Below are 19112 nucleotides of genomic sequence, written 5' to 3' on the forward strand. Positions count from 1 at the left end.
TTGCTGATGACACAAAGTTAGGAAAGAAAGTAAGTTGTGAAGCGGGCATAAGGAGGGTACAAAAGGATATAGATAGGTTAGGTGAGTGGGTAAAGATCTGTCAAATGGATTATAATGTGAGAAAATGTGAAGTTGTCCATTTTGGCAGGAAGAATAAAAAAGAAGTATATTATCTAAATGGTGAGAGATTGCAGAGGGATCTATTTGTACTAGTGCATGAATCACAAAAGGTAGGTATACAGGTGTAGCAAGCAATTAGCAAAGCTAATGGAATGTTATAATTTATTGCAAGGGAAATTGAATACAAGAGTAGGGAGGTTATGTTTAAGTTATACAGAGTATTGTGGTAAGACCACATATGGAGTAGTGTACAGTATTGGTCTCCTTATTTAAGGAAAGTTGTAAATGCATTGGAAGCAGTGCAGAGAAGGTTTACTAGATTAATACCTGGCATGGGCAGGTTATCTTATGAGGAAAGGTTGGACAGACTAGGCTTGTATCCGCTGGTGTTAGAAGAGAGGTGACTTGATTGAACATATAAGATCCTGAGGGGACTTGACAGGGTGGATGTGGAAATGGTGTTTCCTCTTGTGGGAGAATCTAGAACTAGGGGCCACTGTTTAAAAATAAGTGATCATCCACTCAAGACAGAGATGAGGAAAATCTTTTCTCTGAGGGTTGTGAGACTTTGGAATTCTCTTCCTCAAAAGGTGGTTGAATATGTTTAAAGCAGATGTAGGTAGATTGTTGATAAACAAGAGGGTGAAAGGTTATCGGGTGTAGGCAGGAATGTGGAATTGCGGTTGAAATTAGATCAGCCATGATCTTATTGAATGGCAGAGAAGGCTCGAGGGGCTGAGTGGCCTATTCCTGCTCCTAATTCGTATGTTCATATGTACTCCATTGATGAAAGACCTCCTGCTACCCATAACCAGCTTGGCCATAGTTATATTCACTATTCAGGCTTAGAATCAATGAGTCTGCTATATGTGATCTGGTTGTTTGTTGTGCCTGTAACTGGTTGGTGTTGGATGGATTCTTGTAACTGTGATTCATGTTACAGGATTTTGAAAGACGTGAAAAAGGCTGCTCGAAAGCATGAACAGGATGATTTTCTGGGAAATGTGATCATTAAACTCCAGGTGAGATAATATGGTAGGGTTTTAATTCTGAGTGGGTTTCAAATGGACAAAGCACCAGGCCTGTCTCCTTCTGAGGGCATCAATCTGAAAGAAGGTCTATCGTACCTCATGGGCTAATTTACACATGCTGACCAGCTGCTCACATGAAACAGCTGAAAAATGCAGCTGCTCCCCCTCCTTGCATCCCTGCCCCATTTACTGGAAATTAATTGTCAGGTGTCAGGGTGAGAAGATTGTGGGGGAGGAGCCTGGGCAGCAGAGGCCAAGACTTTCGTTATGGGTCCCAGAGTTTTAACCTTTTATGGCTTCTTCAGTCTTCAAAGCAGCTTCCAGTTGAGGGAAAGGTTAGGCTTGGAGCCCCGATCAGATCAGGGTTAATAGGCAATTGGAGACCTGGTGACGTAATAGGACCTAGATTTCAAACACATATGTAACTTGCACTTTACTTAGATAGATATTTCATCCCTGCCAGGAAAGGTGAGCCCCACAGAGCAGGAACAGAGGGAATAGTTGACCTGGTCCTTTTCAACTGCCCCCTTCAACGGATTCCTGCCCCATATGTCAGTGATGCATCCTTCTCCAGTTTTTCCTTGCCTAACTCAGATCCAGAAATCCAGGATGTCATTCAGCAGGTCACTCAAGTTGTCATTATTTATCTGTGACCTAGACAGTAAAATTTGGAAGACTATGTGACCTGGAAGGGCTTCACAACTAAGCCTCCATCAAACAATCACACAGATATACTTTACATCAAGCGGCACAATCACAAGGGCACTCTTTGGGCTGATTCTCCTCCTCCCCCGCCTCCTCCCCACCACATACTGGACCAGACCCACCGGATGCAGTTGTACTGCTGCTTAGTGCATTAGGCCCGATCAGTTAATGTAGCACTGCTTGATGATGACATTTGGAAGCTTCTGGTCCTTATACACATGGTGCAGCCTTTTCACACAGTGAAGGATTCAATGAACCAGTACGTATGGAATGTTATATAAAAAATACTTGCATTTATATAGCGCTTTTCACATCTACCAGTCTTCTCAAAGTATTTTACAGCCAATGAAATACAGGTATACTTAAAGGAAAATGACTTCAGTGGAAAATTACTTTGATATTAATAGTTTCAGAAAGCAGACCTTCAGACCATCTAGCCCCTCGACCTACAGTAGCCACATTTCTAGTAACACTGAAACACATTTGTTAATTAGAACTGGTCCAGTTCCTTCTTGAAACATATTAAGGTTTCTTGTTTTACCTGCTGAGGCTAATCTGTTCTTTGATGCTGTTGGTTGAGGGTTGAGTATTCCAGCCAGAACACCCGACCTCTTTTACTCTTTCAATCATACAGTGGATCTTCCACATCCACCTGATTAGGCAGTGCAGGCCTCAATTTTAACATTTCAACAGAAAGTCAGCATCTTCAACATTGCAGCACTCCCTCAATGCAGCACTCCCTCAATGCAGCACTCCCTCAATGCAGCACTCCCTCAATGCAGCACTCCCTCAATGCAGCATTCCCTCAGTACTGCACTGGAGAGTTAGTCTGGATTATAGACTCAAGTCTCTGGAATGGGGTAGAGTGTGGCTGGATTATGGCAGGAGGTTGGTAGGTATACAGAGTGTGGATTTGATGTGTGGAGTGGTCTTTGCTTTGTTCTGTGCTCTCTTATGTTTTGCTATATATATTGCAGGACCTGCCCTACACTCCTGAAGATAAATGGTATTCTCTGGAACCTTGTACTGAGACCTACCCTGATCGAGGGAAGTGTCACCTACAGCTGAAACTTATCCACGAAGAGGTACTGATAGTACAAATCATGCCATATACAAATATTGTGTATTATTGAGTAGGAGGAACTATGCTAAATCCTACAAAAACATATTCCCAGAAAAGGAATTTATCCTCAGCTAGCTGGAGCACACTCCTCAGGGGTTTCTGTGCATCTTAATGAGCCAAACATAGTGGAGCCTATACAATTTACTCCAGTGTTTAATAGGAGGAGGAGTTATCCTTTATGTTTCTGTTCACAGAGGGATACCGCACTCAGCAAACAAGAGCCAGTGTTTCGGATCCATCGCAGTCTGCTGCAGCAGTTTGTGCAGTATGATAGGCTGCAGAAGCAGGTAAGAACATTTGGGATTGTGGGTCAGATAAGCTTGGCTGGCAATGGAACAGGTTGGAGGAAATTGATGGGTATTATCGGAGTGAATGGGGTGATGGGGGCTGGCCATTTTTGGAGAGAGTGCAATGAGGGTGGATTATATTAGAGAGAGTGGGATGGTGTGGCTTATATCGGAGAGATTGGGATGAGGGTGGGTTACAACAGAGAGTGGAATAAGAGAGAGTGGATGAGGGTGTGTAATATTGGAGAGAGTGGGATGGGGCGGGTTATATCAGAGTGAATGGGATGAGGTGGGTTATATCAGAGTTGGTGGGATGGGGTGGGTTATATTGGAGGGATTGGGATGAGGATGTGTCATATCAGAGACAGTGGGATGGGGTGGGTTATATCAGAGAGAGTGGAATGGGGTGGGTTATATCAGAGTGAGTGGGATGAGGGTGGGTTATATCGGAGGGATTGGGATGAGGGTGTATAATATCAGAGAGAGTGGGATGGGATGGGTTATATCAGAGAGAGTGGGATGGGGGGTGGGTTATATTGGAGAGAGTGGGGTGAGGGTGGGTTATATTGGAGGGAGTGGGATGGGGAGGGTTATATTGGAGAGAGTGGGATGAAGGTGGGTTATATCAGTGAGAGTGGGATGAGGTAGGTTATATCAGAGACAGTGGGATGAGGGTGTGTAATATTGGAGAGAGTGGGATCGGGTAGGTTATACCAGAGGGAGTGGGATGGGGGTGGGTTATTGTGGAGTTAGGCTAGCAGGTGATATGTATTAGAATGTTGTGTGTAGACAGATTGTGGTATCTGGCACAGTAGAGGATGGATGGGTAGGCGTTATGAGAGGCAAAATGATTGGGTAATCAGAGGGTTTGTGATTGGATAGTGAGGTGTTATCAGAAGTCTATGGCTGGGATTTTCCATGCCCACTGGTGTTGGGCGCATTCAATGGCATGAGTGGACAATATGGCGAGAAGGCCAAAATTTGGTTTCACGACGTTGTGAAAACAGTTTGCGATTGTCCACTCCACTCGTCAATGGTGGGCCGTGTTCCCTGCCATCGGACATTGGGAACCTCATTGTAATACATAAGCATATCATTATAAGGCCAGTCCTTCAAACTCATCCCCCCTCCACTGGATTGTCCGCCCACGTCGGCAGGAAAACATGCCAACATGTTTCACAACAGCATATACAAGGCATGCACTTGGTGGGCTGAACTTCGCTTGGGACTTCAAGGTTTGTTTGCCCACCTTGCTTCGGTCAGTACTCAACAGTCATCAGTGCCAAGCTTCACAGACAGCACTACATCACTTTTAGTGGGGGGCTCACGGGCAGGTCTCTACCTACCAGATCAGCCATATGTGGGTGGCTTTTCAATGGCTGCAGGGCTAGGACTTGCTTGGGGAAGAGGGAGAAGTTGTCTCAGGCAAGGGAAGAGGCAGCAGGATGAGGGCTGTACTGGGGAAGGAGGGTATCTCACGGTGTGTGTGGACGCACCAGTTGATCTGTGCTTGTGGCTTCAAGGTGGTGAAGGCTGAGGAGGCCGTCTCCAGAGGAGATGAGGCCAGATGGACATGTGAGGGTATGTGAGAATGGGTGGTGATGTCCCTTGAGCTGGCAGTGAGTGAGATGCCAGTGAGTGTGTGATGGGCTTGAATGTGTGACTTTAGAGTGATGAGATGGTTGCCATACCCTGGCTGCACTGATGAGATCATTCATCCTCTAGTTGCATTGGATAGCTAATCTCTTCTGTACAATGTTGGCATTGATCATCACTGCCATCGCCTACCAAGCTGGAGTGGCAATGTAACTGCCCCTCCTGCGACCAGAGCTGGGGTAGACGACATTCCAGAAGGTCTCCAAGGTGTCCAAAAGGTGCTTGAGGGCTGCAGTCTCCATGCATCTCGGGGCCATGTCTTCTTTGCTGCAGTCCTAGGCTGGAAGCACTGAGCACAGTTGTACTTTAAACGTGGTGCCTGGTGTGATGAAGCAGCAAGGTGATGGTGCAGCAGGTGAATCACAGCCCGCCTGCTATCGAAATGGCGCGTATCCTGGGAATGTATAATTAATGCGGTGGGTTTGGGACAATACGGCGTGAAAAGCTGCCATTGCGGCCGGCAGGTAAGACATCCCACCCGCTACCACACAGTACAAATCTGGGACAATTCTGCCCTATGATTGGATAGTGGTGAGTTAACAGAGGATCTGTGAATGGGCAGTTAAGTGTTATCAGGTAGGGATATGTGTGATTGGTTAAAGATGGATTAGGAAAGGTCAGTCTGTGGTATCAGGGATATATTATAAATATTGGGCCCTGTGCTGAGTTGAGTTTTGTGATCTAGGGCTCAGATCTCTTGACCAGAATGAGCAATATGTGGGAATTGAGTTTCAGCCAGAACTTTGACCCTGAGAGATTAAGCTTGTCTTATTTATGAAACTCATTTAATTAATTTCCTCATTAGTTTCACTGCACTCACAGTCTCTCCTCAAATGAGCATCATTTTCCACTCCTGATGTGACAGGCTAAGAATCCAAACACAGGGAATATTTGCTGATGAGGCTACAGGAAAATCCAAAAAGCTCAATGCAGCAGACCTGGCACAGCTCCCATATTCCTGATAAATTTCAGAACAAGGGCATGAAACAAATGTTGGGTCCATCCATTAATTAAAGGCCTGAAACCTTTACCAGGCACTTGCCTAGGGCACCTATATATTGCCTGAATATGACATCAAGCATCCATCTGGTACTGCTCAGGCGTGAGACATAGCCCTGTCAAATTGGTGCTTTTTGCCCCCATTCAGCACCCAAATATAGCTGGATTTTTTGGTGGCCATGCCAACGGGCTGGAAAGTCAGGGTAATCTCACTTTGGCTGTTTGAGGGGAGGGGGGGTGCTGATCAGATTCTATGCCAGTCTTGCACCTAATGAGCTGCTGACGCGGCTTTCATCCCTTTAAGGGGCAAGAGCTGCTGATCAAGTGAAGAGCTGACAGCTCTTCAGTCCCAGCTGCGCCATCAGGAGCAATGGCTGCTGTTGGAGCTGCACCAAATCAGGAGAAGCAGCGTGGAACCATCCTCAGAACAAGATAAGTGGGATAAAAGCAAAATGCTGCAGATGCTAGAAATCTGAAACAAAAATGAAAATAGATAAGTGGGGTTTGGGCTGCCAGGACCAGTCAAGAAGATCACAGTGAGGGGGCGTGTAGTTGGCTATGGTAAGGGGATGGGGGTGTTGCCACAGGGGAATGCCCAGTTAGGAGGGCCCCTTCTACCCTAGCCCCCAAGTTCACAGGGAGGTTGCTGTGTTTCACCAGGTGGTGTCGCCATGCCAAGCCCATTGCTGGTAAAATGTCAATGATGGCAGGAAGAGGCCTTTAATTGACCACTTAAGTGGCACAGTTGACCTCTGGGCAGGGTGGAGGGGAAATACTCCTCCTTCCTCACCACTGGCAGAATGTCATTGCAGTGGGAAAGCAATGGGCACTCCACCCCTCCTTGCCCTCTCTCCCAGTTTTCCAGCCTCTCTCCACCTCCCAGCCAGCTGGCCTCATAAATTCAACCCAAATTCACGTGATGAATGTTAACACTAGTGCCTGCGATGGAAAAATGTTCCACCTACAGAGATCGACACACATGTTTTACAGAACAGAATTTCTGCCTCACTTCTCTCACTTTCTGATTTTTAAATTAGAATTGAATCTTTTGCCAGTCTGAACAATTCACCTAGCCTAATCTTATCAATCCCTCTGATCATCTCCAAATGTGCAAGTTATCCTTTTTTCTAATAAAAATATTCCAGGTTCCTCAACCTTTCTCTCAGTCCTGATACTTCTGAAAATCCAACTAGGGTTTCAAATCAGGTTGATTAGATGCAGATTTGTCATTTTGTATTCACACACTACCTATCTTCGCAGATATCTCTTAATATTCTCTCCATACAGGGCCCTAACGTGTCCTTACACAATCACATGCACCACACACAAATTCTTCCCATACCCAACAAAGAATGACACACTTCATGGAGTGAAATATAAAGGGGAACTTGTAGATGTGGTGTACTTAGACTTCCAAAAGGCATTCGGTACCACATCAAAGATTATTACTCAAAATAAGAGCTCATAGTGTAGAGGGTAACATTTTAGCATGGATAGAGGATTGGTTAGCTAACAGGAAACCGAGAATAGGGACTTTGTTTAATCATTTTCAAGTTGGTAAGCTGTAACTAATGGGTGCCACAGGGATCAGTGGTGGGGCCTCAGCTACTTATGATCTATATCAATGTCTTGGATGAAGGGACTGAATATAGGGTAGCCAAATTTGCTGATGACACAAAGGTAGGTAGGAGAGTAAGTTGTGAAGAGGACATAAAGGGCTGAATTTTCATTGAGCCAGGATGATTTGGGAGCCCCTTAAAAATGGCGGGCGGGTCCCGATTCCAGGATTCTCTGACCTCATTCTGGGCTGTCTGATTTTTGGGAGTGCTGTCTTTAAAGGGTGCAGGCTGGTCAAAAGCCCACATCCAGCATTCCCGACCTGGCCAGCTCCTTTGCAGAGATAGGTATACCCTACTCCTTTGCAATTTTCATGGAGTTGGACCAGTTTTTTAAAGAGTCATGGTTCACGATCCCTCGGAGGAGTCATGAATCCTAGTCTACACGAGGGGACTATTTTTAAAAGGTAAGTTCAAAAGGTCCTCCTCATGCCCCCATGGCCAGATATGGCCCCATCCTCCCCCTATGGCCCCTCATGCTCCCATGCCAACTATGGTCCTCTATCTGCCCCATAGCCCCATGTGCCTCCAATGCCCATCTAAGCCCCTTCATCCACATCCTATGGCCCCTCATGCCCCCTATGCTAAGCTGTGTCTCTCCACCCACCTGCTCCCCATTGCCCCACATACCTGCAATGTCAAGCTATGGCACTTCCATGCCCATTGAATCACTTTGCACTGTATAGAGCCAATGAACCCTTAGTGACAGTAGGATGTGCAAAAAAAAAAGCTTTTAAAAACAAGTAAATTTATTCATAACTTTCTAGTATGTTAAAACAATTCATTTCACTACAAGGCAACAGAAGTTGCAAACATCCAGACCCTTTATAGTATCAATAACAGAATCTGCAGGTCATTGAAACCACTTAACCTTGTGTAACACATTGTGAAATTGACTGTCAATCAAGCATTTTTTTCCCTGGGGCACAGCAGTTTCAACAAGAGTAATGGTTTTCAGTCAAGCTTCATTATGTATGAGAGTTGATCTTATTGAAACATATGATTCTGAGGGGACCTGACAGAATGGATACTGAGAGGATGTTTCCCCTTGTGTGGGGGTCTAAAACTAGGAGACACAGTTTAAAAATTAGGGGTCTTCCATTTAAGACTGAGATGAAGAGAATTTTATTTTCTCAGAGGGCCGTCAGTATGTGGAATTTTCTTCCCCAAGGAGCGGTGAAGGCTGAGTCACTGAATATATTCAAAGCTGAGTTAGATAGATTTTTGATTAACAAGTGAAGGGTTATGGGGGACAGGCAGGAAAGCGGAGTTGAGGCCACAATCAGATCAGCCATGATTTATTGAATAGGGGAGCAGGCTCAAGGGGCTGAATGGCCTGCTTCTGCTGCTAATTTTCATATTCTTGTGTTCTAAGTGGATGTAGATCTAGAGCAGAAAACTATTTAGAAGATAGCACCCAGCTCACTCAGACAGGCCCCAATCAGGGCCAATGTGGGAAGTGTAAATCTTCATTCTGGTTCAGAATTGGGCTTAGAAGATAGGGGTTCTCTCTTGAGGGTGAGATGAAAGGCAGAGTTGAACAAATACTAATCCCATCACACTTGTTGGAGGTCTTATCTGGAGCTGCTCATTGTCAACGTTGGATGCCAATTTGGAAATGATGTCCTATTCCCAAATCCTCCATGTTGGGATTATAGAAATTATATTGTTTAATTAAAATTCATCTTATTTCTAAGAATTTAACTCACTGCAGCAGGTTGCTTGATGTAACTGTTCTATGTTTACTCTGTAGGCTGAGGGTATCCAAGTTGAAATGGAGCTCAGCACACCAGCCACCACCATACTGTCGCTTCACGCCACACAGAATGACCTCTCACCTTTCCAGCAAGACCTGGCGTGAGTACCTGATTCCTATAAAAAGATGGAGACGGAGCTGAGTATGGTCTGGTAGAAACATGCCCATCACTGGGAGGACAACCTGCCTATCAGATAGTTTTCTTCCTTTCCCTCACTGAGGCTCAGATCTCTGGGTTCTGGTTGATCCTGAGTACCTTGCTCAAATGGTCATTCTTCACATGTGAAGCTAGAAAAGGGACTTTGATGCTGATCTCACCTGACATCCAGCTGGGGAAGAAGGGAAATGGGGAGGGGTTGTCATGCCTCTGGACAGGGATCAGAAGCAGGAACCCTGGATGAAATAAGCCACCTGAGTGAGAACTGAGGTTCAAACCAGGGATGTATGGTTCAATACTACACCAGGTGGGCACTCTAGGCTATCTAGGAAGATGTTTGCCCTCAGTTTGAAGTTACAATAATGCAATTATCATTATTATTTAAAATGCCAGTTGTGGCTCAGGGCTAGCACACATGTCTCTGAATCCGAAGGTGCCATCTTTTGGATAAGTCATTAAACCGAGGACATGAAGCCCTCTCAGGTGGATGCAAAAACATCCTGCAACACTATATGAACAACAGAGAGTGCTCCCTAGTGTTCTGGCCAAAACTTATCCTGCAACCAACATCACTAAAACAGATTATCTGGTCATGATCTCCTTACTGCTTAACGGATCTTGCTGTGTACAAATTGGCTGCTACATTTCTTACATTACAACAGTGACTGTGTTTCAACAAGTACTTCATTGGTTATGAAGAGATTTGGGATGTCCTGAGGTCATAAAATGCTATTCAAATGCAACTCTTTCTTTTCTTCTTTATCATACAGTGGGTATATAATGCTGAATGTTTATCCAATGTGACAGTATTTCTCCTCCAAGGCACTCTACTCTTACTTGTATCAGGTCTTTGCTATTACCGCTGATTACCTTTTGTACTCTGACCCTGGTGTTCTGGATTGTTTATTACAGTAAGTGGTTGGCCTACAGCAAACTCTACCGATATGTGGAAGTCAGCTTCATCTCTCTGTTCCAACATCTCACCAGCATTGAGTACCAGTGGGGACTGGCACAGGTCACGCTGCAGCAGCAGGATGTATGTATGGTCTGTAAATTGTGGAGGATGCGAAGGGGTATGCACAGAGACTGTAAATTTGGTGGGAGGGGTCACAGATCAAGATTGTAAACTGGGGCTGTACAGAAGGTAAGTGTAAACTGTGGGGTTTACACACGGATTGCAGACGGGTGTTCGGGGTGGGGGGGTGTTATAGATCAAGACTCTAAACTGGGTTAGATAGAGAGTTGGAAAGTGGGGACTGCAGATAGGGACTAGGATTTAGCAATGGCGTTACTGACACACTTTTTAAAATATTCTTGATGAAAGGCGTAAAACTAAATTAGAACTGTTGGTGTTCACAGCATAGAAAGATGCCAGTTGCCCCATCGTGACTGTCCCAGCTCTTCACTACAGCAATTTATTCCTTCATTTATTCTGACCTGGCAAGTCTTCTCCAGTTTGGGATTTGTCAAGCCAGAGATTCTAAATTGGGCCAGGCCAAGGTATGGGGCGAGCTGGGAGAAGAGGTTGCAGCCAGGCTTAGAAAAGGTAGACAGAGAAAAGCTGTTCCCATTCACTGATGGTGAAAAGCTAGGAGGCACAGATTTAATCTTTTGGACAAGAGATTCAGGGGGATGTGAGGAAGAACCTTTCTTACATGGCACGTGGTAATGACCTGGAATTTGCTGCCTCTGAGGGTGGTGGAAGCAGAGACATGATTTCAAAAGGAAATTGAATAGGTACTTGAGGGAAATAAACTTGTATGGCCACAGAGTTACAGCAGGGGCAATGTGACTGACTGGATTGCTCTACAGAGAGCCAGCAAAAACTCCATGGGCTGAATGGCTTCCTTCTGTACCATAAATGACCCGATGAATCGATATCATATTTCCAGCCCCATCTGCACCAATTGGAACTGGGAAGCCTGGACTAGGACTTTAATGTCATGGATGAAAAATCAGAAACTGTGGGAAATAGAACACTTTGTTGGGACAAAAATAAGGGAACTTTACTTTGCATTTAACCCTATGCTGTACCTGCCCTGGGAGTGTTTGATGGGACATTGTAAATGGAGCTTTGCTCTGTATCTAAACCCGTAGTGTACCTGCACTGGGAATGTTTGACGGGGACACTGTAGAGGAAGTTTTAGTCTGTGTCTAACCCCTTGCTGTATCTGCCTTGGGATGGGGACAGTGTAGAGGGAACTTTATGCTGCAAAATTCAATGCTGTATCTGCCCCATTGTTAGTGACACTGGTGCTTGAAATACTGGATGTCTTTTTATCCTGTGTTTAAATTACTGACCTTGATGGGCCGAGTAAATGAAGATAAAGTTCCTTTACCTATGAAGCAATATGTTTCTCCTGGACACTGTTGAGGCTGGTAGGTTAGATCCAAACAGAAAAATCTTCATGCTTTAATAGTTCTGAATTTTGAGTGTTTGACTGTTGTTGTTTTACAATTATTGGTGTGAACTTTGAATTATTTCCCTGAGCTCTATTTTCCTTGACAGCAAGATGAGTTAGCAGAGTCTTTCATGTCATTCCTGGATTATGGAATCTCCCTCATCCAGAAATACAGAGATGTATTTCCAATGTCGGACCCCAAGTCTGCAGAACGCCAGCAATCTCTACTCAGGTTTGCCATTTCAATAAATAGTTCAATTCTGCTTTCCCCTATAACAGTGACCATCATCACTCCCAAACCTCTCACAGTGTAACAGTGACCATTCCCCAAACCTCACACACTGTAAGAGAGAGCACTCCCCAAACCTCACACACTGTAACACTGACCACTCCCCAAACCTCTCACATGTAGCAGAGGCCACTCCCCAAACCTCACACACTCTAAGAGTGACCGCTCTCCAAACACCTCAAACTGTAACAGTGACCAACCTCACTGGTCCCAATTTTCAAACAGAGTAACAGTGACCACTCCCCAAACCTGTTGCACTGTAACAGTGAACACTGTCCAAACCTCACACAGTGTAACAGTGACCACTCCCCAAACCTCACGCACTGTAATAGTGACCACTCCCCAAACCTCACACACTGTAAGAGAGAGCACTCCCCAAACCTCACACACTGTAACACTGACCACTCCCCAAACCTCTCATACTGTAGCAGAGACCATTCCCCAAACCTCACACACTCTAAGAGTGACCCCCCCCAAACATCTCACACTGTAACAGTAACCAACCTCACCGGCCCCAATTTTCAAACACTGTAACAGTGACCACTCCCCAAACCTGTTGCACTATAACAGTGAACACTGTCCAAACCTCACAGTGTTACAGTGACCACTCACCAAACCTCACACAGTGTAAAAGTGACCATTCTTCAAACCTCTCACAATCTCACAGTGACCACACCCCAATTCTCTCACAATGTAACAGTGACTACTACCCAAACCTCAGACACTATAACAGTGACCACTCCCCAAACCTCAGACAGTGTAACAGTGACCACTCCCCAACACTCTCACAATGTAACAATGACTGTTCACAAACCTCACACACTGTAACAGCGACCACACTCCAAACCTCACACACTGTAACAGTGACCACTTGCCAAACTCACACACTGTAAGAGTGAGCACTCCCCAAAACTCTCAGACAGTAACAGCGACCACACCACTAACCTCACATGCAGTAACAGTGACCGCTCCTCAAAAAATCACATAGTTAGAATGACCACTCCTCCGCTGCACAATCCTGTCAGATTGTAACATTGACCACTCCGCAAACCTCACACTCTGTAACAGAGACCACGCCACAAACATCTCCTGCTGTTAAAGTGACCACTCCCACATGCCCCAATCCCCTCACACTGTAACAGTGACCACTCCCCATACATCTGATACTGTTAGAGTGACCACTCTCCAAACCTCTCATACTCTAACAGTGACTAATCACCAAACCTCACATGCTGTAAAAGTAACCACGCTGCCATTCCCCCAAACACTCAATCTGCAACAATGACCACTCCCCAAACCTCTCACGCTGTCACAGTGACCACTTCCCAAACCTCACAGGCTGTAACACTGACTGCTCACCAAACCTCACCCACTGTAAGAGTGACCACTTCCCAAACCGTTCACATTGTAACAGTGACCAATCCTCAAGCCTCTCACACTGTAACAGTGACCCCTCCTCAAAAGCTCACATGGTTAGAGTGACCACTCCCCCACTCCTCAAACCTGTCACATTGTAACACTGACCAATTCGCAAACCTCACACGCTGTAACAATGACTACTCACCAAGCCTCACACACTGTAACAGTGACCACTCCCTCACACATGCTGTAAAAGTAACCACTTGCCAAACCTCTCACACTGTAACAGTGACCACTTCCCGAACCACTCACACAGTTACAGTGACAACTCCCCAAACCATTCACACAGTTACAGTGACCACGTCTCTGACGTCACACACTGCAAATGTGACCACTCCCCAAACCTCACACACTGTAAGAGTGACTGCTTCCCAAACCTCACACACTGAAACTGTGACCACTTCTCAATCCTCACACACTGTAACAGTGACCACTCCACATACCTTTCAAAGAATAACAGAGACCACTCCCAAAAAGTCACACACTGTAATAGTGACTGCTCCTCAAACCTCACACAATGTAACAGTGATCATTCCCCAAAGCTCTCACATTGTAACAGTGACCACTCCCCAAACCTCACACATGGTAACAGTGACCACTTCCCAAAACTCAGACACTGTCACAGTGACCACTCCCCGAACCTCTCACACTGTAAGGGTCACCGCTCCCCAAAGCTCACACACGGTAGCAGTGACCACTCCCCAAATTTCTCACGCTACAATAGTTACCGATTCCTAAACCTCTCACCTGTAAAAGTGACCACTCCCTAAACCTCACATAAAGCAACAGTGAGCACTTCCAAAACCTCACACATGGTAACAGTGACCACTCCCCAAACCACTCACACTGTAACAGTGACCACATTCCCCACCTCCAACTGCACACACAGTAACAGTGTCGGCTCCCCAAACCTCACACAGTGTAACAGTGACCACTCCCAAAACTCTCAGAGAGTAACAGGGACCACTCCTCAAACCTCACACACTGCAACAGTGACCACTCCCCAAATTCCTCACACTACGATAGTGACCGCTTCCCAAACCTCACACACTGTAACAATGACCACTCTCCAAACATCTCACACTGTAGAGTCAGTTCTCCCCCACTCCCCAAACCTCTCTGACTCTAACACTGACCAGTTGCCAAACCTCTCAGAGAGTAACAGAGACCACTCCCAAAACTTCACACACTGTAAGACTGACCACTCCTCAAACCTCACACAATGTAACAGTGACCATTCCCCAAAGCTGTCACGCTGTAGCAGTGACCACTCCCCGAACCTCACACAATGTAACAGTGACCACTCCCCGAACCTCACACACTGTAAGGGTAACCGCTCCCCAAAGCTCACACACGGTAGCAGTGACCAATCCCCAAACCTCACAAGCTGTAACAGTGTCCACTTCCCAAATTTCTCACACTACAATAGTTACCACTTCCTAAACCTCTCATCCTGTAAGTGTGACCACTCCCTACATCTCACATACAGCAACAGTGAGCACTTCCAAAACTTCACACATGGTAACAGTGACCACTCCCCAAACCATTCACACTGTAACAGTGACCACATTCCCCACCTCCAACTGCACACACAGTAACAGTGTCGGCTCCCCAAACCTCACACAGTGTAACAGTGACCACTCCCAAAACTCTCAGAGAGTAACAGGGACCACTCCTCAAACCTCACACACTGCAACAGTGACCACTCCCCAAATTCCTCACACTACGATAGTGACCGCTTCCCAAACCTCACACACTGTAAGAATGACCACTCCTCAAACATCTCACACTGTAGAGTCAGCTCTCCCCAATTCCCCAAACCTCTCTGACTCTAACACTGACCAGTTGCCAAACCTCTCAGAGAGTAACAGAGACCACTCCCAAAACTTCACACACTGTAAGAGTGACCACTCCTCAAATCTCACACAATGTAACAGTGACCATTCCCCAAAGCTCTCACACTGTAACAGTGACCACTCCCCGAACCTCACACATGGAGCAGTGACCACTTCCCAAACCATTCGCACAGTTACAATGAACACACCTCTGACCTCACACGCTGCAACAGCAACCACTCTCCAAACTACTCACACAGTTATAATAACCACTCCCCAAACAATTCACACAGTTACAGTGACCACACCTCTAACCTCACACGCTGTAACAGTGACTACTCCACAAAGCTCAGACACTGTAACAGAGACCACGCCACAAACATCTCCCAGTGTTACAGTGACCACCCCCCAATCCGCTCACTCTGCAACAGTGTTCACTCCCCAAGCCTCACACAGTGACAGTGACCACTCCCCAAACCATTCACACAGTTACAGTGACAACACCTCTAACCTCACACACTGTAACAGTGACCACTCCCAGATCTCACACGTGGTAACAGTGACCATTCCCCTAAGCTCTGACACTGTAACAGTGACCAATCCCCAAACCCCTTACAGTGTAACAATGACCACTCCCCAATTCCCTCACACTGTAACAGTGATCACGCTTCAAACCTCACACACCAAATCAGTGCCCACTCCCCAAACCTCTCAGACAGTAACAGAAACCACTCCCCGACTCCCCGAACATCACACACTGTAACACTGACCACTCGCCAAACTTCACACACTGTAAGAGTGAGCACTCCCCAAACCTCACACACTGTAACAATGACCACTCCCAAACCTCCAACATTGTAACAGTGACCACTCCACAAATATCAGACACTGTAAAAATGACCTCTCCCCAAACCTCACACACAGTTACAGTGACCACTCCCCAACCATTCACATAGTTACAGTGACCACACCTCTAACCTCACACGCTGTAACAGTGACCACTTCACAAAGCTCAGACACTTTAACAGAGACCATAGCACAAACATCTCCCACTGTTAAGTGATCACTCCCCCACTCCCCAATCTGCTCACTCTGCAACAGTGACCGCTCCCCAAACCTCTCACACTGTAACAGTGACCAGTTCACAAAGCTCAGACACTGTAAGAGTGACCGCTCCCCAAACTGCGCACACTGTAACAGTGACCATTCGCCAAACCTCACACACTATAAGAGTGAGCACTCCACAAACCTCACACACTGTAAGAGTGACCGCTCCCCAAACCTCACAAACTGTAATAATGACCACCCCCCAACACATCTCACACTATACCAGTGGCCACTTCCCAAACCTCTCAGACAGTAACAGAGACCACTCCCCCACTCCCCAAACATCACACACAGTGAGACTGCCCGCTCCCCAAACCTCACACACTGTAACACTGACCACTCCCCAAACCCCTAACACAGTTACAGAGTTCACTACCTCACTGCCCAAATCACTCACATGGTAACAGTGACCAGCCCCCAAACCTCACACGCCGGTAACATAGACCACGCCGCAAACATCTCCCACTGTTACAGTGACCACTCCCCCACTCCCCAATCATCTTACACTGTAACGGTGACCACTCCCCACCTCACACGCTGTAAATGTGACCTCTCTCCAAAACTCTCACACGCTGTTACACTGACCAATCCCACACGCCCCATATCACTCACACTGTAACAGTAACCACGACCCAACCCTCACACACTGTAAGAGTAACCACTCCCTCACTCCCCAAACATCTCACACTGTAACAGTGACCACACCCCATACCTCTCAGACATTAACAGAGGTCACTCCCTAAAGTTCACGCACCGTGAGAGTGATCACTCCTCAAACCACACACGCTGTAACACTGACCACTCCCCAAACCTCACACAGTGTAACAGTGACCATTCCCCAATGCTCTCACACTGTAACAGTGACCACATCCCAAACCTGACACACTGTCCAAGTGACCACTCCTCAATCGCCTCACTCTGCAACAGTGACCAATTCCCAAAACTCTCATGCTGTAATAGTGACCACTCCCCAAACCTCTCACACTGTTACAGTATCCACTCCACAAACCTTACATACTGTAACAAGGACCACTCCCCGAACCTCAACACTGTTAAAGTGACCACTCCCCAAACCTCAACACTGTTAAAGTGACCACTCCCCAAACCTCTCACACTGCAAATGTGACCACTTCCCAAACACTACACATTGCAAGAGTGACCACTTCTGACACCAATCAACATGTAACACTGTCCACTCCCCAAATATCTCATGTTCAAAGAGTGACCACTCCCTAAACCTCAACACTGTTACAGTGACCACTCCCCAAACCTCTCACACTGTTACAGTGACCACCCCCAAACCTCACACATTGTAACAGTGACCACCCCCCAAACCTCTCAACAGTGACCACTCCCCCATTCCCCAAACTCTTACACTGTAACAATGACCAATCCCCAAACCTAAAACACTGTAACAGTGACAACTTACGAAACCTTTCACACATTAACAGTGACCACTCCCCAAACCTCACACACTGTAAGAGTGACCACTTCCCAAACCTCAGATGCTGTAACAGTGACCTCTCCCCAAACCTCACACACTAAGAGTGACCACTCACCAAAGCTCTCATACTGTTACAGTGACCACTTCGCAAATCTCACACACTGTAACAATGACCACTCCCCAAATCTCAACATTGTTAAAGTGACCACTCCCCAAACCTCAACACTGTTAAAGTGACCACACCCCAAACCCCTCACACTGCAAAAGGGACCACTCCCCAAACACTACACATTGCAAGAATGACCACTTCTGACACCAATCAACATGTAACAGTGTCCACTCCCCAAATATCTCACGCTCCAAGAGTGACCACTCCCTAAACCTCAACATTGTGACAGTGACCACTCCCCAAACCTCTCACACTGTTACAGGGACCACTCGCAAAACCTCACACGCTGTAAGTGACCACTCCCCATACATAACACACTGTAACAGTGACAACTACCCAAACCTCATACACTGTAACAGTAACCAATCCCCAAAGCGCTCACACTGTAACAGTGACCACTTCCTAAACCTCACACTGTAACAGTGACCAATCCCCAAAGCGCTCACACTGTAACAGTGACCACTTCCTAAACCTCTCACACTGTAACAGTGACCAATCCCCAAACCTCACACACTGTAACAGTGACCACTCCCCAAACCTCACACACTGTAACAGTGACCACCCCCAAACCTCTCAACAATATTACAGTGACCACTCCCCAATTCCCCAAACTCTCACACTATAACAGTGACCAATCCCCAAACGTAATACACTGTAATAGTTACGACTTACGAAACCTTTCACATAGTAAGTCACCACTCGCCAAACCTCTCACACTGTAAGAGTGACCACTCCCCAACCCTCATACACTGTAACAGTGACCCTTCCCCAAACTTCAGACGCTGTAACAGTTACCTCTCCCCAAACCTCACACACTAAGAGTGACCACTCACCAAAGCTCTCATAGAGTTACAGTGACCACTCCCCCACTCCCCAAATTGCTCACACTGTAACAGTGACCATGTCCCAAACCTCTCACACTGTTACAGTGACCACTCCACAAACCTTACACACTGTAACAGTGACCACTCCCCAGCTCTCACACTGTTACAGTGGC

General features: G+C 46.3%; 1 protein-coding gene across 3 annotated transcripts in view; it reads left to right on the forward strand.

Annotated features, from left to right (window-relative positions):
• The window catches only part of unc13d (unc-13 homolog D (C. elegans)), a 276077-nt gene that overhangs the window by 191952 nt on the left and 65013 nt on the right, over positions 1-19112 (forward strand). For all 3 annotated transcript variants that reach the window (XM_041217092.1, XM_041217094.1, XM_041217093.1), the window contains 6 exons: positions 1064-1142; positions 2834-2941; positions 3174-3266; positions 9291-9394; positions 10363-10486; positions 11960-12084. In XM_041217092.1, coding sequence (XP_041073026.1) covers positions 1064-1142; positions 2834-2941; positions 3174-3266; positions 9291-9394; positions 10363-10486; positions 11960-12084 — 633 coding nt within the window. The remainder of the gene's footprint in view (positions 1-1063; positions 1143-2833; positions 2942-3173; positions 3267-9290; positions 9395-10362; positions 10487-11959; positions 12085-19112) is intronic.

Source organism: Carcharodon carcharias, chromosome 22 (assembly GCF_017639515.1).
Source record: "Carcharodon carcharias isolate sCarCar2 chromosome 22, sCarCar2.pri, whole genome shotgun sequence".
In the NCBI taxonomy this organism is placed as follows: domain Eukaryota; kingdom Metazoa; phylum Chordata; class Chondrichthyes; order Lamniformes; family Lamnidae; genus Carcharodon; species Carcharodon carcharias.